At 51.3% G+C, this 23,239-nt stretch overlaps 1 protein-coding gene and 1 long non-coding RNA gene across 4 annotated transcripts in view; one reads left to right on the forward strand and one right to left on the reverse strand.

Annotated features, from left to right (window-relative positions):
* The window catches only part of LOC117313405 (uncharacterized), a 44,293-nt gene extending 28,391 nt beyond the window's left edge, over positions 1-15,902 (forward strand). The window contains exons 4-5 of one of the 2 annotated variants that reach the window (XR_012333398.1): positions 10,545-15,169; positions 15,413-15,902. This is a non-coding gene — a long non-coding RNA (uncharacterized lncRNA). Of the gene's footprint in view, positions 1-10,544; positions 15,170-15,412 lie in introns of those variants that run through there. The other variant, XR_004527874.2, reaches the window with a different exon arrangement.
* The window catches only part of MYO7A (myosin VIIA), an 86,990-nt gene continuing 74,795 nt past the window's right edge, over positions 11,045-23,239 (reverse strand). For both annotated transcript variants that reach the window (XM_073808402.1, XM_033862206.2), the window contains exons 35-47: positions 22,998-23,122; positions 22,140-22,297; positions 20,965-21,118; positions 19,432-19,587; positions 18,785-18,890; positions 17,326-17,439; positions 16,161-16,248; positions 15,897-16,003; positions 14,609-14,794; positions 14,142-14,258; positions 12,989-13,072; positions 11,988-12,107; positions 11,045-11,689 (exon numbers count right to left, since the gene is read on the reverse strand). In XM_073808402.1, the coding sequence (XP_073664503.1) occupies positions 11,600-11,689; positions 11,988-12,107; positions 12,989-13,072; positions 14,142-14,258; positions 14,609-14,794; positions 15,897-16,003; positions 16,161-16,248; positions 17,326-17,439; positions 18,785-18,890; positions 19,432-19,587; positions 20,965-21,118; positions 22,140-22,297; positions 22,998-23,122 (1,605 nt within the window). In that variant the 3' untranslated portion in view covers positions 11,045-11,599. The remainder of the gene's footprint in view (positions 11,690-11,987; positions 12,108-12,988; positions 13,073-14,141; positions 14,259-14,608; positions 14,795-15,896; positions 16,004-16,160; positions 16,249-17,325; positions 17,440-18,784; positions 18,891-19,431; positions 19,588-20,964; positions 21,119-22,139; positions 22,298-22,997; positions 23,123-23,239) is intronic.

Consider the following 23,239-nt stretch of genomic DNA (forward strand, 5'->3'; position numbering starts at 1 on the left):
TTACATCTTAATTGGAGTATAATTGCTTTACAATGGTGTGCTAGTTTCTGCTTCATAACAAAGTGAATCAGTCACACACACACATATGTTCCCATATCCCTTACCCCTCGCGTGTCCCTCCCTCCCACCCTCCCTATCCCACCCCTCTAGGTGGTCACAGACCACCAAGCTGATCTCCCTGTGCTATGCAGCTGCTTCCTACTAGCTATCTATTTAATGTTTGGTAGTGTATATATGTCCATGCCACTCTCTTACTTTGTCACAGCTTACCCTTCCCCCTCCCCATATCCTCAAGTCCATTCTCTAGTAGGTCTGCATCTTTATTCCCATCTTGCCCCTAGGTTCTTCATGACATTTTTTTTATTAGATTCCATATATATGTGTTAGCATACGGTATTTGTTTTTCTCTTTGTGACTTACTTCACTCTGTATGACAGACTCTAGGTCCATCCACCTCACTACAAATAACTCAATTTCGTTTCTTTTTATGGCTGAGTAATATTCCATTGTATCTATGTGCCACATCTTCTTTATCCATTCATCTGTTGATGGACACTTTGGTTGCTTCCATGTCCTGGCTATTGTAAATAGAGCTGAAATGAACATGTTGGTACATGACTCTTTGAATTATGGTTTTCTCAGGGTATATGCCCAGTACTGGGATTACTGGGTCATATGGTAGTTCTATTTTGAGTTTTTGAAGGAACCGCCATACTGTTCTCCATAGTGGCTGAATCAATTTACATTCCCACCAACAGTGCAAGAGTGTTCCCTTTTCTCCACATCCTCTCCAGCGTTTATTGTTTGTAGATTTTTTGATGATGGCCTTCTGACCAGTGTGAGATGATATCTCACTGTAGTTTTGATTTGCATTTCTTTAATGATTAATGATGTCGAACATTCTTTCATGTGTTTCTTGGCAATCTGTATATCTTCTTTGGTGAAACGTCTGTTTAGGTCTTTTGCCCATTTTTGGATTGGGTTGTTTGTTTTTTTGATATTGAGCTGCTTGTAAATTTTGGAGATTAATCCTTTGTCAGTTGCTTCATTTGCAAATTTTTTCTCCCATTCTGAGAGTTGTCTTTTCATCTTGTTTATGGTTTCCTTTGCTGTGCAAAAGCTTTGAAGTTTCATTAGGTCCCATTTGTTCATTTTTATTTCCATTTGTCTAGGAGGTGGGTCAAAAAGGATCTTGCTGTGATTTATGTGATAGAGTGTTTTGCCTATGTTTTCTTCTAAGAGTTTGATAGTTTCTGTACTTACATTTAGGTCTTTAATCCATTTTGAGTTTATTTTTTTATTTATTTTTTTTAACATCTTTATTGGGGTACAATTGCTTCACAACGGTGTGTTAGTTTCTGCTTTATAACAAAGTGAATCAGTCATACATAAACATATGTTCCCATATGTCTTCCCTGTTGCGTCTCCCTCCCTCCCACCCTCCCCATCCCACCCCTCCAGGCTGTCACAAAGCACCGAGCCAATATCCCTGTGCCATGCGGCTGCTTCCCACTAGCTATCTACCTTACTGCGTTTGTTACTATGTATATGCCCATGACTCTCTCTCGCCCTGTCACAGCTCACCCTTCCCCCTCCCCATAACCTCAAGTCCGTTCTCTAAGAGGTCTGCGTCTTTATTCCTGCTTTACCCCTAGGTTCTTCATGACATTTTTTTCTTAAATTCCATATATATGTGTTAGCATACGGTATTTGTCTTTTTCTTTCTGACTTACTTCACTCTGTATGACAGACTCTAGGTCTATCCACCTCATTACAAATAGCTCAATTTCGTTTCTTTTTATGGCTGAGTAATATTCCATTGTATATATGTGCCACATCTTCTTTATCCATTCATCCGATGATGGGCACTTAGGTTGTTTCCATCTCCGGGCTATTGTAAATAGAGCTGCAATGAACATTTTGGTACATGACTCTTTGAATTTTGGTTTTCTCAGGGTATATGCCCAGTAGTGGGATTGCTGGGTCATATGGTAGTTCTATTTGTAGTTTTTTAAGGAACCTCCATACTGTTCTCCACAGTGGCTGAACCAATTCACATTCCCACCAGCAGTGCAAGAGTGTTCCCTTTTCTCCACACCCTCTCCAGCATTTATTGTTTCTAGATTTTTTGATGATGGCCATTCTGACTGGTGTGAGATGATATCTCATTGTAGTTTTGATTTGCATTTCTCTAATGATTAATGATGTTGAGCATTCTTTCATGTGTTTGTTGGCAGTCTGTATATCTTCTTTGGAGAAATGTCTATTTAGGTCTTCTGCCCATTTTTGGATTGGGTTGTTTGTTTTCTTGTTATTGAGCTGCATGAGCTGCTTGTAAATTTTGGAGATTAATCCTTTGTCGGTTGCTTCATTTGCAAATATTTTCTCCCATTCTGAGGGTTGTCTTTTGGTCTTGTTTATGGTTTCCTTTGCTGTGCAAAAGCTTTGAAGTTTCATTAGGTCCCATTTGCTTATTTTTGTTTTTATTTCCCTTACTCTAGGAGGTGGGTCAGAAAGGATCTTGCTTTGATTTATGTCATAGAGTGTTCTGCCTATGTTTTCCTCTAAGAGTTTGATAGTTTCTGGCCTTACATTTAGGTCTTTAATCCATTTTGAGCTTATTTTTGTGTATGGTGTTAGGGAGTGATCTAATCTCATACTTTTACATGTACCTGTCCAGTTTTCCCAGCACCACTTATTGAAGAGGCTGTCCTTTCTCCATTGTACATTACTGCCACCTTTATCAAAGATAAGGTGTCCATATGTGCATGGGTTTATCTCTGGGCTTTCTATCCTGTTCCATTGATCTATCTTTCTGTTTTTGTGCCAGTACCATACCGTCTTGATGACTGTAGCTTTGTAGTATAGTCTGAAGTCAGGGAGCCTGATTCCTCCAGTTCCTTCTTTCGTTCTCAAGATTGCTTTGGCTATTCGGGGTCTTTTGTGTTTCCATACAAATTGTGAAATTTTTTGTTCTAGTTCTGTGAAAAATGCCAGTGGTAGTTTGATAGGGATTGCATTGAATCTATAGATTGCTTTGGGTAGTAGAGTCATTTTCACAATGTTGATTCTTCCAATCCAAGAACATGGTATATCTCTCCATCGATTTATATCATCTTTAATTTCTTTCATCAGTGTCTTATAATTTTCTGCATACAGGTCTTTTGTCTCCTTAGGTAGGTTTATTCCTAGATATTTTATTCTTTTTGTTGCAATGGTAAATGGGAGTGTTTTCTTGATTTCACTTTCAGATTTTTCATCATTAGTATATAGGAATGCCAGAGATTTCTGTGCATTAATTTTGTATCCTGCCACTTTACCAAATTCATTGATTAGCTCTAGTAGTTTTCTGGTAGCATCTTTAGGGTTCTCTATGTATAGGATCATGTCATCTGCAAACAGTGACAGCTTTACTTCTTCTTTTCCGATTTGGATTCCTTTTATTTCCTTTTCTTCTCTGATTGCTGTGGCTAAAACTTCCAAAACAATGTTGAATAATAGTGGTGAGAGTGGGCAACCTTGTCTTGTTCCTGATCTTAGTGGAAATGCTTTCAGTTTTTCACCATTGAGGATGATGTTTGCTGTGGGCTTGTCATATATGGCCTTTATTATGTTGAGGAAAGTTCCCTCTATGCCTACTTTCTGCAGGGTTTTTATCATAAATGGGTGTTGAATTTTGTCAAAAGCTTTCTCTGCATCTATTGAGATGATCATATGGTTTTTCTCCTTCAATTTGTTAATATGGTTTATCACATTGATAGATTTGCGTATATTGAAGAATCCTTGCATTCCTGGAATAAACCCCACTTGATCATGGTGTATGATCCTTTTAATGTGTTGTTGGATTCTGTTTGCTAGTATTTTGTTGAGGATTTTTGCATCTATGTTCATCAGTGATATTGGCCTGTAGTTTTCTTTCTTTGTGACATCCTTGTCTGGTTTTGGTATCAAGGTGATGGTGGCCTCGTAGAAGGAGTTAGGGAGTGGTCCTCCCTCTGCTATATTTTGGAAGAGTTTGAGAAGGATAGGTGTTAGCTCTTCTCTAAATGTTTGATAGAATTCGCCTGTGAAGCCATCTGGTCCTGGGCTTTTCTTTGTTGGAAGATTTTTAATCACAGTTTCAATTTCAGTGCTTGTGATTGGTCTGTTCATATTTTCTATTTCTTCCTGATTCAGTCTTGGCAGGTTGTGCATTTCTAAGAATTTGTCCATTTCTTCCAGATTGTCCATTTTATTGGCATAGAGTTGTTTGTAGTAATCTCTCATGATCTCTTTTATCTCTGCAGTGTCAGTTGTTACCTCTCCTTTTTCATTTCTAATTCTATTGATTTGAGTCTTCTCCCTTTTTTTCTTGATGAGTCTGGCTAGTGGTTTATCTATTTTGTTTATCTTCTCAAAGAACCAGCTTTTAGTTTTATTGATCTTTGCTATTGTTTCCTTCATTTCTTTTTCATTTATTTCTGATCTGATTTTTATGATTTCTTTCCTTCTGCTAGCTTTGGGGTTTTTTTGTTCTTCTTTCTCTAATTGCTTTAGGTGCAAGGTTAGGTTGTTTATTCGAGATGTTTCCTGCTTCTTAAGGTGGGCTTGTATTGCTATAAACTTCCCCCTTAGAACTGCTTTTGCTGCATCCCACACGTTTTGGGTCGTTGTGTCTCCATTGTCATTTGTTTCTAGGTATTTTTTGATTTCCTCTTTGATTTCTTCAGTGATCTCTTCATTATTAAGTAGTGTATTGTTTAGCCTCCATGTGTTTGTATTTTTTACAGATCTTTTCCTGTAATTGATATCTAGTCTCATGGCGTTGTGGTCAGAAAAGATACTTGATACAATTTCAATTTTCTTAAATTTACCAAGGCTTGATTTGTGACCTAAGATATGATCTATCCTGGAGAATGTTCCATGAGCACTTGAGAAAAATGTGTATTCTGTTGTTTTTGGATGGAGTGTCCTATAAATATCAATTAAGTCCATCTTGTTTAATGTATCATTTAAAGCTTGTGTTTCCTTATTTATTTTCATTTTGGATGATCTGTCCATGGGTGAAAGTGGGGTGTTTAAGTCCCCTACTATGAATGTGTTACTGTCGATTTCCCCTTTTATGGCTGTTAGTATTTGCCTTATGTATTGAGGTGCTCCTATGTTGGGTGCATAAATATTTACAATTGTTATATCTTCTTCTTGGATCGATCCCTTGATCATTATGTAGTGTCCTTCTTTGTCTTTTTTAATAGTCCTTATTTTAAAGTCTATTTTGTCTGATATGAGAATTGCTACTCCAGCTTTCTTTTGGCTTCCATTTGCATGGAATATCTTTTTCCATCCCCTTACTTTCAGTCTGTATGTGTCTCTAGGTCTGAAGTGGGTCTCTTGTAGACAGCATATATAAGGGTCTTGTTTTTGTATCCATTCAGCTAATCTGTGTCTTTTGGTGGGAGCATTTAGTCCATTTACATTTAAGGTAATTATCGATATGTATGTTCCTATTCCCATTTTCTAAATTGTTTTGGGTTCGTTATTATAGGTCTTTTCCTTCTCTTGTGTTTCTTGCCTAGAGAAGATCCTTTAGCATTTGTTGTAAAGCTGGTTTGGTGGTGCTGAACTCTCTCAGCTTTTGCTTGTCTGTAAAGGTTTTAATTTCTCCATCAAATCTGAATGAGATCCTTGCTGGGTAGAGTAGTCTTGGCTGCATGTTTTTCTCCTTCATCACTTTCAGTATGTCCTGCCACTCCCTTCTGGCTTGTAGGGTTTCTGTTGAGAGATCAGCTGTTAACCTTATGGGGATTCCCTTATGTGTTATTTGTTGTTTTTCCCTTGCTGCTTTTAATATGCTTTCTTTGTATTTAATTTTTCACAGTTTGATTAATATGTGTCTTGGCGTATTTCTCCTTGGATTTATCTTGTATGGGACTCTCTGTGCTTCCTGGACTTGATTAACTATTTCCTTTCCCATATTAGGGAAGTTTTCAACTATAATCTCTTCAAATATTTTCTCAGTCCCTTTCTTTTTCTCTTCTTCTTCTGGAACCCCTATAATTCGAATGTTGGTGCATTTAATGTTGTCCCAGAGGTCTCTGAGACTGTCCTCAGTTCTTTTCATTCTTTTTTCTTTATTCTGCTCTGCAGTAGTTATTTCCACTATTTTATCTTCCAGGTCACTTATCCGTTCTTCTGCCTCAGTTATTCTGCTATTGATCCCATCTAGAGTACTCTTAATTTCATTTATTGTGTTGTTCATCATTGCTTGTTTCATCTTTAGTTCTTCTAGGTCCTTGTTAACTGATTCTTGCATTTTGTCCAATCTATTGTCCATTCTATCTCCAAGATTTCGGATCAACCTTACTATCATTATTCTGAATTCTCTTTCAGGTAGACTGCCTATTTCCTCTTCATTTGTTAGGTCTGGTGGGTTTTTATCTTGCTCCTTCATCTGCTGTGTGTTTTTCTGTCTTCTCATTTTGCTTATCTTACTGTGTTTGGGGTCTCGTTTTTGCAGGCTGCAGGTTTGTAGTTCCTCCTGTTTTTGATGTCTGTCTCCAGTGGCTAAGGTTGGTTCAGTGGGTTGTGTAGGCTTCTTGGTGGAGGGGGCTAGTGCCTGTGTTGTGGTGGATGAGGCTGGATCTTGTCTCTCTAGTAGGCAGGTTCACGTCTGGTGGTGTGTTTGGGGGTGTCTGTGGCCTTATTATGATTTTAGGCAGCCTCTCTGCTAATGGGTGGGGTTGTGTTCCTGTTTTGCTAGTTGTTTGGCATAGGTTTTCCAGCACTGTGGCTTGCTGGTCGTTGAGTGAAGCTGGGTGCTGGTGTTAAGATGGAGGTCTCTGGGAGATTTTCGCCGTTTGATATTATGTGGAGCTGGGAGGTCTCTTGTTGATCAGTGTCCTGAAGTTGGCTGTCCTACCTCAGAGGCAGAGCCCTGCCTCCTGGCTGGAGCACCAAAAGCTTTTCATCCACAGGCTCAGGATAAAAGGGAGAAAAAGTAGAGGGAATTAGTAGAAGTATGAGGAAAGAAAGAAGGAAAGGAGGGTAGGAAGGAAGGAAGGAAGAAAGAAAGAAGCAAAGAAGGAAAGAAGGCAAGAAGGAAAGAAAGGAGGGAGGGAGGGAGGAAGGAAGGAAGGAAGGAGGGAAAGAAGGAAAAAAGACAGAAAGAAAGAAGATACAGTAAAAATAAAATAACGTATAATAAAGTTATTGAATTAAAAACTTCTTATTTAGAAAAAAAAAAAAAGGGGGACGGAAAGAACCTTAGGACAAATGTTGGAAGCAAAGCTATACAGACAAAATCTTACACAGAAGCATACACATACACCCTCACTAAAAGAGGTAAATGGGGAAAAATCCTAAATCTTGCTGTCAGAGACCACCTCCTCAATTTGGGATGATTCGTTGTCTAAAGGAGGGAAGGAAGGACGGAAAGAAAGAAAGAAAGAACGAAGGTAAAGTGTAATAAGGTTATTAAAATTAATTATTAAGAAAGAAAAAAAAATTTAAAAAAAACATGGACGGATAGAACCCTAGGACAAATGGTGGAAGCAAGACTATACAGACAAGATCTCACACAGAAGCATACACATACACATTCACAAAAAGAGGAAAGGGGGAAAAATCATAGATCTTGCTCCTAAAGTCCACTTCCTTAATTTGGGATGATTGGTTGTCTATTCAGGTATTCCACAGATGCAGGGTACATCAAGTTGATTGTGGAGCTTTAATCCGCTGCTTCTGAGGCTGCTGGGAGAGATTTCCCTTTCTCTTCTTTGTTCTCACAGCTCCCAGGGCTAAGCTTTGGATTTGGCCCTGCCACTGCGTGTAGATCGCTGGAGGGCGTCTGTTTTTTGCTCAGACAGGATGGGGTTAAAAGAGCCGCTGATTGGGGGCTCTGGCGCACTCAGGCCGGCGGGGACGAAGGGGCACAGAGTGCGGGGCGGGCCTGCGGTGGCAAAGGCCGGCGTGACTTTGCACCAGCCTGAGGCGCGCTGTGCGCTCTCCCGGGGATGTTGTCCCTGGATCCCGGGAACCCGGCAGTGGCGGGCTGCACAGGCTCCGCGGAGGAGGGGTGTGGAGAGTGACCTGTGCTCGCACACAGGCCCCTCGGTGGCGGCAGCAGCAGCCTTAACGTCTCCCGCCCGCCTCTGGGGTCCGCGCTTTTAGCCGCGGCTTGCGCCCGTCTCTGGATTCCGCGCTTTCAGCCGCGGCTCGCGCCCGTCTCTGGATTCCGCGCTTTCAGCCGCGGCTCGCGCCTGCCTCTGGATTCCGCGCTTTCAGCCGCGGCTCGCGCCCGTCTCTGGGGTCCGCGCTTTCAGCCGCGGCTCGCGCCCGTCTCTGGGGTTCGCGCTTTTAGCCGCGGCTCGCGCCCGTCTCTGGAGTTCCTTTAAGCAGCGTTCTTAAACCCCTCTCCTCACGCCCCAGAAAACAAAGAGGGAAGGAAAAGTCTCCTGCCTCTTCTGCAGGTGCAGGCTTTTCCCCGGACTCCCTCCCGGCTAGCTGTGGTGCACTAACCCCTTCAGGCTATGTTCAAGCCGCCAACCCCAGTCCTCTCCCTGCGCTCCGGCCTCAGCTCGCAGCCCCGCCCGCCCCGGCGGGTGAGCAGACAAGCCTCTCGGGCTGGTGAGTGCCGGTCGGCACCGATCCTCTGTGCGGGAATCTCCCCGCTTTGCCCTCCGCACCCGTTGCTATGCACTCCTCCGCAGCTTCGAAGCTCCCCCCTCCGCCTCCCGCAGTCTCCGCCCGCGAAGGGGCTTCCTAGAGTGTGGAAACTTTTCCTCCTTCACAGCTCCCTCCCACTGGTGCAGGTGCCGTCCCTATTCTTTTGTCTCTGTTTTTTCTTTTGCCCTACCCAGGTACGTGGGGAGTTTCTTGCCTTTTGGGAGGTCTGAGGTCTTCTGCCAGCCTTCAGTAGGTGTTCTGTAGGAGTTGTTCCACGTGTAGTTGTATTTCTGGTGTATCTGTGGGGAGGAAGGTGATCTCCGCGTCTTACTCTTCCGCCATCTTCCGCCTTCCCTTGAGTTTATTTTTGTGTATGGTGTTAGGGAGTGTTCTAATCCCATACTTTTACATGTAGCTGTCCAGTTTTCCCAGCACCACTTATTGAAGAGGCTGTCTTTTCTCCACTGTATATTTTTGCCTCCTTTGTCAAAGATAAGGTGACCATATGTGCGTGGGTTTATCTCTGGGCTTTCTATCCTGTTCCATTGATCTATATTTCTGTTTTTGTGCCAGTACCATACTGTCTTGATTACTGTAGTTTTGTAGTATAGTCTGAAGTCAGGGAGTCTGATTTCTCCAGCTCCATTTTTCGTTCTCAAGATTGCTTTGGCTATTTGGGGTCTTTTGTAGTGAGGTGGATGGACCTAGAGTCTGTCATACAGAGTGAAGTAAGTCAGAAAGAGAAAAACAAATACTGTATGCTAACCCATATATATGGAATGTCAGGGGGGAAAAAAAAGGTCATGAAGAACCTAAGGGTAAGACGGGAATAAAGACACAGACCTACTAGAGAATGGACTTGAGGATATGGGGAGGGGGAGGGGTAAGCTGTGACAAAGAGAGCAGCATGGACATATATACACTACCAGACGTAAAATAGATAGCACGTGGGAAGCAGCCGCATAGCACGGGGAGATCATCTCTGTGGTTTGTGACCACCTAGAGGGGTGGGATACGGAGGGTGGGAAGGAGGGAGAAGCAAGAGGGAAGAGATTTGGGAACATATGTATATGCATAACTGATTTACTTTGTTTTAAAGCAGAAACTAACACACCATTGTAAAGCAATTATACTCCAATAAAGACGTTTAAAAAAAAAAAAAAAGGCAACCTCTCAGGAACTCCGAAGGTAAGTGATGCAATCTTTAGACCCTCTGTGGTCACTCAGGCTGATTGCCAAAGTGCGTCAGAGATGGAGAGGGGGCATGGGCACGCGTTGGGGGTAAAGATCTCATCCCACACGCACATCCTGTTGTACAGTGTGCAGTGGGTGCGTCCTAATAGCTTGTCATTGGTTGATTCCCCAGTGGGGTGATGGGCATAATCCCATGTCCACCCAAAGGCATTTGGTCTTGAAGGGAAAGTAGAGCTGAGAATACCTGTCTGGGAGCCCAGCGTTAGAAGCAGCAAGTTGTGTTCCATTATGTGCCCATCAGGTATTCACACTCCTCCAGGGCTCATATTCCCATGTATTTGATGATGTGTAGGGGCAGACACCACAGCACCTTCCTTGGGGCTCAGATTTATCCCGGGCTGACTGTGGAGTCACGTGAACATTGGTGGGGCAGGGCTGCCTCAGGTGGCTGCACTGTCCTCCCAGAAAGCAGGGCTGTCTGGTTTGGGGCCTCCATTTCACCAGCCAGCCCCTCCACCTCCCACACAGGCATCTGGAGAGAGCAGGAATAGCACTCCCTGTGGAGTGGTTTGTCACCTACATGCAGGTGACCCCAGACCCTTGAGTGTGTGAGGGCAAGTGGAGCTGGGCTGGCTGTGCTGAAGTACCACGGGGGGCCTTGAGGACAGATCACAAACATGCCAACCTCTCCCCTGTCATTTCTCTAGGCGCTCATCCCAGCCACAGCCCAGAAGGATGCCCACCCCCAGATCACACCTTCCCTGTCTGAATCCCCCACCCCCGGACCTGCCCAGGTCCTGTCCAAACTTGTATGTTCCATCCTGGTCACAAAGTAATAATTTACAGGCACCTACTGGACGTAAGCATTCATCCCAAGGCAGCGTGGTTCCTGAGGTTCTTGGAGGTTTCTTGATGAGCCAAGGAGATGTTTCTGGCAGGACGCAAGGGCCACTCTTGATCCACTGGCCCTAGGTAAGGCCCAGAAGCTGGTTCCCCCCTCTGGATCTCCAGCTCATCCACACTGAGGTCACCACCTCCCAGGGCAGCATCCCCTCAGCCTGCCCCAGGCTCAGCTAGTCCTTTAAGCACCCCCAACCAACCCCCAGACCCAGAACAAGGAGACAGTTCTATAGGCCACTCCCCCAAAGGGCCCTGTCCTGGCCCCACACCCTGCCCCTCCCCCAGCAAAGACACTACAGGGCCAGAAGATGGAACACATGCTTTATGCCTGAGGTGATCAGGGGAGCCTCGAGCAGGGGCTCAGCACTCACTCACACTGTAATATATAAAAGTGGTCTGTCTCCCTCACCCCAGCTGAGGCTCCTGGACTTAGGGGAATGAAGCCAGTCCCTTAGGCTTCAGAACAATCTTGGTTGGTTGTTCCCAGCATGAAGAACTAGGTAGTCCTCTTGGTTACCTTTCCTGGTGGTGCACAGAAAGTCAAAAGAGGTCACATAGTAGGGCTAGTCTGAGCTAAGAACGGCATCCAAGGAGCACAGGGTTTTACAACTGGGAAGGCCACAGCAAGCCAGGACTAGAACCAACCGGGGGCTTCAGGGGTGGAGGGGAGTTCTGCATCCCGGCGAGGCCGCTGCACCGGAAGAAGGCTCAGAGGCCACGATGGTACGGTCAGTGGTGGCCAGCCGGCCCAGCCTCCCTGCCTCGAGGGCAAAGGTCTTCCCCTGGCTGCAGAGGTAGCTGATGGTCCTGAGCCGGCTGCTGCCTAGAGGCAGGTACAGAGCCAGCGCCACCTCCCCACTGTTCACTTGCCGCTTCTGGAGCTCCGCTGTTTGCTCATGGCCGTGAGCATCTGGCTAATATAGGAAGTCAGGAGGTCATCCATCTTGTAGCCCTGGAAACAGCAGCAAGAAGATAAACAGATGTAGGACACGGCCGCCCACTCAGACCCAGGACACTGCTCCCAGCAAACTGCAGTGGACAGAAGCCCGGACAAAGGCAGATCCTGCCCCCTGCTCTGGACTTACTTAAGTCTCCCCAGCCACACAGCTGAAGGGTTGGATTCATCCAGCCAGACATCTAGGGCTCTAAGCTGTTGCGACCTCACATTAAGGTGCTAATTTGTGGGTCCCTCAATTGAAGCTGCAGTTGAGGCAGGGGAGCCCGCCAGGCCTGGAAGGAAGAGCTCTCACCAGTGACGTCTCACAGAGAAGTTTGCTCCCGCGCACCAGGTTCCCGATGGTGATGTGGAAGTAGGTGTTGCCGCTGCTCCAGTTGGAGATCTTGGTGAAGGGGTGAGTGGTCAGGATGTCCTAGGGGAGCAGAGAGTGTCTGAAGCTGCACGGCCTGGACCGTCCGGCCTCACTCTCCTCAGCTCCAGCCCAGACACCACCCATGCGAAGGACCCCAGACTCTCAGACGAGAAAAGGGGCAAAGGGAAGAGTCCAGCTGTGCTGTGGAGCTGCTGTGGGAAGCAGATGCCTTCCCCCTCCAGGCCTTGGGTGGGGCCGGCTGGTGGGACAAGAGGCCGTCAGGTGTATGTATGGGGCCCGGAACTGGAAATCTGAGAGCCTGAAGGAACTGAAACTGTGGTCACAGATGAGATGGTCCAGCGGAGTTGGAGGGGGGAGACAAGAAGACACAGGCTGGGGGAACACAGTGTGTGGGCTGTGGAGAGAAGTGCCTGAGAGGGAGACCAAGGGAGACATGAGGAAAACCAGGAACGTGGGCACATGGAGCCACGGGGAAGATGGTGGTTGTTGCCCCCTTCGCCAACAGCCCCCGTTGTACCCTCCTGTGTCAGTGGTAGGACTTGTCTCCTGGCCCCCTCGGTAGGAACTGCTCAGGCCCACAGACCTGAGCAGCAGTTACCCCAGTAGAGCCTCCCACCCTGACCAGTGTGGACAGAGAGCATTCTGGGAGGAAGTATCCAGTGACGCTGAAAGGCCAAGCACTAGAGTGATGGGATTTCGTAGCGAGGGCTTTGTTAGTAACTCAGCAGTTTTGATGGAGAGATGAGAGGTAAGGAAGTAGACGCAGCAAACATGGTGCTTCTCAAGATGTGTGGCCAGGTGGGTGGATGAAGCGAGGATGGTGGTGGCTGATAGGGCCTCTCGGGGTTTGAGTCTGGGGGCCTTTGGTAGAAGTGCAAACAGAGAAGCCCACCCGCCTCCTCTTCCCTGTCGCTGCTCACCTTGGTTCTGGGATCAATGAGGCTGACCCCATACTTGTTGATGGCGATTAGGAGAATCTCAGGGAAGTTTGGCTCCGTAGTTTGCTAGTTAAAAAAAAAAAAAAAAAGCCAGAGACATCAGGTGGGGAGCCGCCCCCAGGAGCCGCCCCCAGCTGGGCTTGAGTCTACCTCTCCTGCTGCCTGCGTGATGCCAGGGGTGCACTGGTGCTCCACGACCTCGTGGTTTCTAGCAATACCTCTGCTGGGCCCCCAGAGCTACCCCAAATCCCTTCACGGGCCCCCAACCAGCCCGGCAGCAGTTTCAGCCCTTCTGTCCTGCTTCTCTAGGAGTCCCTGCTATTGCTCCCTCTCAGCCCTAAAGCCCCTCATCTTTAAAAAGCCTCCTTGAACCCTACACCTGCCTCCAGGCTCTCTTCGTTGCACAGCCAGGCTTCTCAAAGGGGCCCTCTCCTCAGTGTGTAGCAAGGCCATTCCCCCCTCTCCATCCTGACCTATCCCCTCGCCCCAGCCACTTCACCATTCTCCTGCCTCTGGTCCTGCCCCTCAGATCCACCCCCACCCTGAAGTCAGAGTGGGCTCTGGCCCCATCAATCATCCCTGTGCAAAACCGTCCAGGCTGGGCACCACCTGCAGGAGGAACCCTACCGGCCTCTCCTGCTCGCCAACCTGCTGCTTACCGCAGTCTGCTCGCCTCACACCCTCGCCCATCCACACTCACCCACTCGCACTTCCTGCCCAGGCCTGAGCTCTCACACCTCTGGGTCTTTGCTCGTGCCAGGCCGTCTGCCAGGAACCCTCCCCTCAGGGTCTCCCTAGAAAGCTCAACGTTGCCTCCTCCAGGAAGCCACCTCAGCCTCTGCCGTCTGGTTGGGCCTCCCAGGCTCTGCCACCCCACTGTCACGGTGCAGATCGTCCTGCATTACTCTGGCCTTTGTACACATCTGCCTCCCCTGCCAGGCTGAGATAATGGCCCCTCAGTGTCCCAGGACTAAACCCAGGGCCCAGTACTTAGCCGAGACACCTAGCTGGGCCATTTCCTCCTTTCCTTGCCAGGCAGGTGGCAGAGGCCACTGCAGTTTCCCAGAGCCATGGGGAGGAGTCTCTGTGCCATCTGGTTCCCCCTCGTCCTGAGAAGCACGCACCCACGGCATACCTTCACCTCGAAGAAGGCTGAGCCGAAGGTGGGCCACTTGAAGATGAGCTTCAGGAAGGCCAGCTTGGCGTCCTCCTTGGACTTCCCTGCGTGCTTGTTGAAATAGGCGACGATGGACTGCAGGGGGAGCGGGGGGTCAGAGTCCTCTCCCCTGCCGCTCCTGCCCCATCTGCACTGTCAGCAGCTGCCATGGGCCCTGGAGGCTATGAAGCCTCCCCACTTATACCAGTTAATGGACTCCTGACAGCCCTTCCCTCCCCAAAGCAAGCAGGCCAAACAGTATCAATTAAAATCCGGTCACCATGGTAACCAGGACAGGGCAAATTACTGCCAAGTGGCCGGCTGAATTTACAGGGGCCACAAGAGATACTTCCCTGGGCTGCTGTCCAGCACCTGCCCCCTTGACCCTGGGGTACCCAGAGAACCATTCAGGGGGCCCCTATTCCCACTGTCTCCCCCACGGTCACCCGCTTCCAGTCGTCAGGCGAGATCTGCCGGATGAGGTCCTGGGGCACCAGCTCCCGTAGAAGCTTGGGGATACTGGGGAAGTAGGACTTGTCCTCCTCAAACTTGGCCCTGTAGATGAGTGCCCCCAGCTGCAGCACTTCCTCCCGCGTGCACTTGTGGTAGCCTCGGAGATACTTGGGCAACTCCTGCCAGAGACAGAGCGGGTCACAGGCAGTGGAGGCACCTGGAGGAAGTGGGCTCCTTCCCTTAAGCACCCCCCACCCCCCCCCATGAGGCCGGGTCTACTACTTTACCCCACATTTGGGCCCACCTGCTTCCCCAACCTCAGCTGACACTGCTCCCCAAGGGGGGAAGGCATAGTACGGGGAAACAGCATTATGCCACAGATTCAGCGCTTTGCAGATTTAAAAAGGCAGATAGATGGAGGAGATCAGAGAGAAGGTTATGGGCTTCTTCCCGATGAGAGAAGATGGTGGACCGACCCAAGTTGGTGGAGGCGGTGATGGAGAGACGTGAATGCGTTTCAGAGATAAGAGATGTTCGGGAGGTAAAGTCTTCAGGTGAGTGATTTGGGACATGGGAGAGGTCCACGCTGACTCAGGTTTCTGCTTTGGGGGAGCTGGTAGTTAACGGTGCCACTTGCTAAACGGGCAACATGGGGCAAAGGGGAAAGGGGAGAGGAAGATCCTGGGTTTGAAGGAAGGCGGCCCTTCTGGCTCGCAGGCCATGGGTCTCTCTACCAGGGCAGCTGCCTTCCCCACCACTGGCGCCCCTCCCAGCATCCTGGTCTGTCTGTCCCACAGAACGGTAAACGGCCACCTCGGAAGAGACCACTGAGTCTGCAGTCATGAAGACCTGGAATCCAACCCCAGTTCCATCAGCCCTGTGATCCTAATTACATCACTTGATCTGAGTGTTCCTCTGTGAAATGGGAACAACATAACTCCTTCTTGCGGGTTGTTGGGAGGACAGAACGAGTACAAGCTGCCAGACACACGATAGAGGCTCAGCCTGGGAGCCACCTGCTGGCTTCCCGCAGGCCCATGCCCTGCTGGAAAACGTCTACAGACGCAGGTGTACCAGCAGAATCCCAAATCCAGAGCATAGCCCCTCACCAAGGGAAGGGCCTGAGAGCTCAGCCCGAGGGCTGGAGGGTTGGAAAGGAGAAGGATGTGAGGTTGGGCCACCTCCGGAGACCCCAGCAGGAATGGCTTCCAGTCCATGCTGCTGCCCCTCCCCTGGCAAGGACAGCAGGCAACCACAGCAGAGAGGCTCTGGGCAGCTCACCTGGTAATAGTGGAAGATGGAATCGGCCATGGGGTCCTTCCCTGGCACCGTGGTGGTCCACAGCTTCTTCATGAAGAACACTTGGTAGGTGAGCGAGGGCACGATTCCTGTGGCAGAGGGCAGTCGGTCACCCAGAAGATCCCAGCACCAGCCCTGGAGGAAGGCCGGACTCGGGCCCCACCCAGGTGGGCCTCAGGTGTGGCCCCGAGCCAGGACCTGCTGGCCCCAGGCCTCGGATGATCCCAGGGCTCAGCCTCACGTTACCATCCTTGACGGGCCGTGCTTTCTTTATCCAGTCGGTCAGGTGTCGTACAAAGTCGAAGAAGAAGTCATTCTCAGGAACGCTGATGACCTAGGGACATGGCCATGCTAGTGCAATCATTTTAATTGGAGCAATACTGAGTTTTCTGACGTTACCACCCAAGGCCTCCCCGGCAGCCCCTTCTCCAGAAGAACTCCTGCTCGCAGCCAAGGGGGCCAAGTATCAACCCCATCTTGCCCCGACTGTGCCTGTTGAGTGTCTCTGTCCAGTGACAGTGACTCCCTTCAGTCATTCAGCAAAGAGTCACTGATTGCTGCTCTAGGACCCTGGAAAAAAGGCCGAGAAAGGGGCCCAGTCCCTGCTTTGGACATTCTCTGGTATCCGTGTCCTGCTCCTCCCACAGGCTCTAAGCTCCGCTGGGTCCAGGACCTCACTGAGATCACCTCTGGTCACAGTGTCTGGCACAGGGACAGACATGAAGTGAGGAGACAGACATGGATGCACAGGGAACTGTGGGTGAGTGACAGGAGAGAGCACCTGACCTGCCTGCAAGGGTCAGGGAAGCCCCCCCATGGGAAGGGGCTTTCAAGCTGGGCCTTTGACTCCCATGGACATAAATGGGGCGGGGGGCAATGTGGGGTGAAGGCAGGGGCCTGCGCTTCAGAGTCAGCCCTACCTGGATCTGAGTCCCTGCTGTGTGACCTGAGATAAGTCACTTAACACTTCTGAGTCCAGGTTTTGTGGTCTATTAGGTGGGGATGGTCATCCTCCCTTCAAGGGCTTTTTCAGAGGTGAACTGACCTCAGCCTGGCAGCTGAGGGACCAGTCAAATCAACTCTGGAAAGTACATGTGTATTGGGGCAGGGCGAGGAGCCTAGTGTGTCCAGAGCACAGAGTGCTCCCAGGAGGTCTGTGGCCAGGCTGTGCAATGCCTCAGAGGAGAGAGATGTAGGCATAGCTGCTGCACGTAAGGGGGCCATTGCGGGGATGTAAGAAAGAGACGGGCACAATCAGATGCCGTGTGCAAGAGGGCCTCTTCCTCTCCCCGTCCCTCCTCCTGTCTCTGTCCCCACCCCCGCTGCCCCATGAGCTCCCAGGGCGCCAGCAAATTTCCCATGAGACAGACCAAGAGCAGGCAGATAAGCAATCAGTGCCCCCCCAACCCACCTTATCTGCAATTTTGACAAAGAGGCTGAATCCCTCGGAGGACTTGAGGAGCAGCCGGGCAGCGATGTTCTGGCAGAAGTCCTTGGCCTTGGTGCTGGACTCCACCTCGAAGGCCTGGGGGAAGGGGTGGCGGGGGAGCACTCGCTTGCCTCTGGCAGGGCCTCTCCCAGGGCCTCTCGCATCCCTGTGGCTGTGCCCCCAGCTGAACAGAGCCCCCTCCCATGCAAGACACCCTCCTCCTGAGGGGGCTTCCCCAGAGCTGGGCACCATGCTTAAGACAAGGAAGAAGTATAAAACCTACTCTGTATAAAATAAACAAACTACAAGGATATACTGTACAACACAGGGAATATAGCCAATATTTTATAATAATTATAACTGGAACACCACCGTTAAAATTTGTGAATCACTGTTGTACAGCTGACACTCATATAATATTGTACATCAACTAAACTTCAATTAAAGATAAATTGTTTTCAAAAGAAGGAGAAGCAACTCCTGTCTGGGTCTTCCCAGATCGTGCCCTTCCCAACCCTTCAAGCGGGACTAAGCCTTGGCCCAGCTGTACAAGCATGAGTGATGGCAGAGGCCAAGGGAGCACAGGAGGGACAGGGTGATTGGAAGGAGAGAAACTGGAGGAAGGAGAAAGCAAACTCCAGAAAGGGTGAGGAGTCAAGAGCCGGGAAGCAGCCCAGACTGGGCTTGAGAGGGATGGGAGGGTCTGGGGAAGCCCGGATGAGGGAGGAGTGCAATTTGAGGGGCGGGGGGTGCTCCATGTAACCCTCCATAGGGGACAGGAAAAGATTTTAGGAAGTTTTTCTGTCCTTGTGACTAGAATCCCCTAGTGGTATTTCTGAGTCTCTAGTCTAGACAAGTTTTTAAACTGCTTTTCAAACCGAAAATTTCACTGTTGGTCTTGTTTATCTGAATGAGATGCTGTGCTGGGATGGAGCAGGGGGTGTAGATCAGGAGCCGGCATGACAAGAAGACAAATAGGACTTTTGCCCAGGGGACCGCGGTGGAGGGGACTCACACTCAGGTCAGGTGAGAAGGAAGGAAGTGTTAGTCTGCAGGAGAGTGGGCTCGGGGCAATGGGGGAGGTCTTGGGCTGCGGAGCAGGCCTGTGCCCAGGAACAGAGCTGGCATCGGAGATGACATCAACACAGAGCTCAGCTCAGAGGGAGAAAGCACGTTTCTCCAAGCAGAGGCTCCTCAGAGAGAGGGAGGGGTGAGCTTCTCAAGGAAGCTGATCAAGGAAGTGAGAGGCTGAACCAGGAACCCAAGGGCTCCTGACCCGAGGAGTCTGTGGCCTCTTGACTGAGCCCCGACTCCACTGAGGGGCAGGAGGATGGGGGCAAAGGTGGGGGTGGTGGGGAAGAGACATCAGGGCTGCCCCGTGTCCCCGAGGGAGCCTGGTCCTTCAGGGGCACCCACAGACCAAGAAGCCAGAGTCCCTCACCTCGTCTGTGTCATCGGGAAAGTAGACCTTGTGGAAAATCTGGGTGGTTTTGTGCTGGATGGCCTCCACCTCCACCAGGTGCGGGGGGTACTTCCGGGACCCGTTTCTGAAAACCAGCCGGGGAGGGGGAAGGGGGGCAAGTCAGGAGGCAGCAGATTCCTGGGGCCATGGGGAGCAGAGAGCAGTTTGGAGACAGGCAAACCCAGTCCTAATCCCCAGCCACCACTTCCTACCAGGCGACAAATTCTCAAGCCTCTAGTTCCTCATCTGTCAAATGAGGTGATCGTGGTGCCCACCAGATAGGGATGTGGAGGGGACCGAACGAAGCAAAGGGTACAGGTGGGCTTTGCAGACTGTGGAGTGCGACCCAGGTGTCTGCCTCCCCAGCAGACTTGAAGGTATGAGAAAATAACTTTCTGAGCAACCAGACTCTCAAACTGTCCAGAATGGGTACTGGGCACTGCCACCTTTGTCAACCTGGCAGCTGTGGGACCCCGAAGATGGGTCCCAACCCCAAAGATGGGTCAGGACCTCAGCATCCCCAAGGGACTCGTCTCACAAGCCAGGGTGGCCGGAAGCCCATCCCAGTGCCTGCCGCCACGCACTATGCCCACTGCCCCCTCTGCCCCTTGCAGCCCCTGCTGTACCTCAGGGCTTTCTGGAGCCGCTGCAGGCAGTCGATGGCGAGTGGGCAGTGCTTGCGGGACTGCAGGAAGCGCTGCACATGCGGCAGGAGGATGTTGCTGGGCGGGAAGAGCCCTGTGCACAGCCAGAGCAGCTCCCAGCCCCGCTCCTCACTATACCTGCAGGAAGAGGTGTGGTGTCCAGCAGGGCGACCGCGGGCCAGTACGCCTCAGCTCCTCACACGGCAACACATGCCTGCCCTCACCCCCACCCCTGTCTGAGGACCAACACGGACCCACACCCCCCGACAGCCTGATCCCATTAGTGCTACTCAAAGTCTGGTCTGCCAACCCCACCCCAGGCCGCACGCTTACTAGTCAAGTGGAGGTAAGGTGCTTGTGTCAGCTGTGTCACCAAGCACTCTGGCTAAGATTTTCTTTTTCTTAGACTTTCCTATGACGGAAGCAGTGTGTGATTTACATTATGGCAGCAGCTCTTTAACTCGTCTATTATTTGAGTAGCACTACGTTAGACCAGCCCCAGGACTCCCTCAGGCACTACTCTGAGCTCCTTCGGTCTGGCAGGAGGGAAGCCTGGAGGGCTTCTAGGAGGAGGTGGCATTTGATCTAGGCTTTGAAGACTGAGGCAAATTCTGATATGCAAAGGAGAAGAAAGGTTTTCCTGGCTGTGGGCACAGAATGTGCGAAAAGATCTGACGCACGGTCCAATGGTAGACTTGTGTAAGAGATGTAGAGAGTGACAAAGCTGGGGAGGGAGTTGGAAGTCTGGGAATAAAGGGAGAGGGTGCGGCTTCTCTCAGGCTCTGGGATGAGCATGTGCCTGACTTCCCCCTCCTGCCATGGTCTGGGCCATCAGGGAGGCGGTGACACCCTCTGGGGTCCAACACCCCCAGCCCATGAGAGTTTTTTTTTTTTTTTTTTTGCGGTACACGGGCCTCTGTTGTGGCCTCTCCCGTTGCGGAGCACAGGCTCCGGACGCGCAGGCTCAGCGGCCATGGCTCACGGGCCCAGCCGCTCCGCGGCATGTGCGATCCTCCCAGACCGGGGCACGAACCCGCGTCCCCTGCATCGGCAGGCGGACTCTCAACCACTGCGCCACCAGGGAAGCCCCCATGAGAGTTTTTAGCCAGAGCTTCTGACAGCCAGCTCAGCCTGAGCCAGGGGTGGGACAAGTGCTCATGAGATGCACCTGTAGGCGACAGTGGCATCTGGGCTAGGGAGGGGTATCCAGAGGAGGCAGAGAGCAGCAGGAAATGAGGAGGAGCTGGGGCTGTTCAGCTTGCGGGGAGGACAGACTCAGGGCGCAGCCACCACCTCTCGGTTCTTGACCCTCTTCCTTGGGCCTTGAGGGAGAGCTAGGACATGAGGGGGCCTGAGGACGGCTTCCTGCTCTGAGTGAAGAAGGACTGTTCCAGGCAGAGCCAGCTGCTGCCTCGGCAGGGAGTGAGCTCCCAGTGGGAGGAGGACCTTTACGATTACCTTCAGCTGTTAGCACTGGGGGGGCCTGCCCCTCACCCTCCCACCATCCCGGCTTACCTGATGTGGTTGTCGGTCAGCTGCTTCAGGATCTGCACGTACACCTCGTCCTTGAGGGGCTCAGCCTTCAGGGCACCCTCGAAGATCTGGTCTGTGAGCTCATTGACGGAGCGCATCCTCTTGGACGGGTAGTCACCCATGTACTTGAGCACGGGTGGGGAGCTGTCAAGGAAGGCTGTGGCCAATCGGGGAACAATGGCCCGGGAGGCAGGCGGCCACACTCTCCAACGGGGTCTGCCACCCCTGATCGTGTGGCCCTGGGCCTCAGGCTACTCACCCAGGAAATGGGCATAATCTGCCCACACTGCTCTCCATGCCCACTGCCCACCCTCTCCCCTCAACTCCTCTGGCCACCTCCTCACTGGCCATCGTGCTCCAGGCCCCAGCCCCACTACCAGAGTCCTCACAGCAACCAGAATAAACTTTCCAAATCACAGATCTAACCATGCCACCCCCTGCCCCAGTGGCTCCCCATGGCTGCACCGCAGGACACAGTCCAAGCTTCTTAACAGGCCTTGGGAAACTTTCATCCATCAGCCCACATCTTGGGATTCCCTTCTTGAACTCTAGCCTCTAGCTGTGCTGAGTTAATTTCTGCCCTTGAAACAGCCCTGCTCTGTTTTGCCTCAGGGCCTTTATACATGCTGCTCCCTCTGTCAAAAACATTCCCACCTATCTCCCCTTTGGCCAAGGCCTACCCAGTCTCCAGCCTAGATATCACTTCCTCCAGGAAGTCCTCCCTGCCCCCCTCCAAGGCCAAGTCAGGTCAATGTGCTGTCGGGTCCCATCACAGCACTGACACCGATCAGCACATCTCCACTCTCAACTATGAGCACCATGAGGCTAGGGACTGGGTCTGCTCACCGCCGTGTCTCCACGCCTGGCCCAGCACATGGCACGATATACATCTGTCAACCAAGTGACAGGGTGTGAGGAGACAACGGGTGAGGCAGCCCCCTGCACGCTGTAAGGTGCCGGGCACACAGAGGGAGCCGCTCCGTCAGCATCCCCCCACATCTGCCCAGGCCCCAGCTGGGCCCCTCAGAAGGAAGGAAGTAACTAGACGAAAACCCTAGAGGCCAGGCCCAGCCCAGCCCTCCCCTGCCCTAGGCGCCCCCTCCCCGTGGCCCCTGCCTGACCCTCCGTGCCCCCCCCAGCCCTGAGGGTGCGGATATCGATGAAGGCCATGCAGGCCTCCTGCGAGAGCTCCTCGCTGCCCAGGATCTTCTTCAGCAGCGCCTGCTTGAGCGGCTCCCGCGTGTGGCTCCACAGCCGGTCCTTGCCGCGGGCCTTGGACACCATCACGCGGCTCAGCGTGTGCTTGGGTGGGGGCCTGCACAGCACGGGACAGTCCGCACTGACGGCCAGGTTGTGAGACTCCAGCCCCATCCCGCCCGCCCCGAGTAGGAAGCGGAGCAGAGGGAACCGGCTTCCCTGCTGCTCCGTGTGACCTGGGATGAGTCACCAGCCCTGCGGGGGGCCTTACTTTCTCAGCCGACAGACGACAGACGGAGATACTAACAAGGCTGGCTGGGCCCCGGCAGCCCTGCCCGCCTCCCCGGCCTGCTCGCGCCTGCTTCTCTCTGCTCGCTCTGCTCCAGCTGTGGCGCTCCTCCACCCGGCTCACCCCGCCCCAGCTTAGCTCAGACACCACTTCCTCCACGAAGCCTCCATCTCCACCCCGACCCAGCATCTCCATCCGAACACTGGGCGCACAGAATAACAGCCGCCTGGTCTCATGCCTGTCTCCCCACCAGGACTGTGAATCGGTGAGGCAGGTACAGCCTTGAGTCAGGAGTGCCCAGGACTCCACCTAGGGTGGGCGCAGTCACAGTATCTTAAATGAAGGAAGGATAAGACGACACAACATGAGAAGCGTCATCTCGATGGACTGAAACTGCCCTCTGGTTCCCTCTGACCTGGGCACTGCTCACAGACGGGGACACCACAAAGCAACCCCAGCACGCAGACCAGAGAGTAGCAGAAGCCTGCAGCTCCCTGTCCTGGGGCCCTCTCTCCCCTTCCCCCATCACCTGAAGTAGTCGTAGGAAAATTCCTCCAGCGTGTAGGGCTTGGCGCGCACCTCAGGCTCTGCCGTTCGCAGCTGCAAGAGCCGGATAACGTCCTGCCTCTGGTCGGGGGTCATGGTGACCAGGGCCTAGAGACCGAGAGACGGGGAGCTGAGGTCAGGCGCCCCTGGATCTCTACCCCGGGTCCCTGGATCAACATGGTAAAGCCCAGAGCCTTCTTAAGTGGGTCTGGGGGTGGGCCCTGT

Source organism: Tursiops truncatus, chromosome 8 (assembly GCF_011762595.2).
Source record: "Tursiops truncatus isolate mTurTru1 chromosome 8, mTurTru1.mat.Y, whole genome shotgun sequence".
In the NCBI taxonomy this organism is placed as follows: domain Eukaryota; kingdom Metazoa; phylum Chordata; class Mammalia; order Artiodactyla; family Delphinidae; genus Tursiops; species Tursiops truncatus.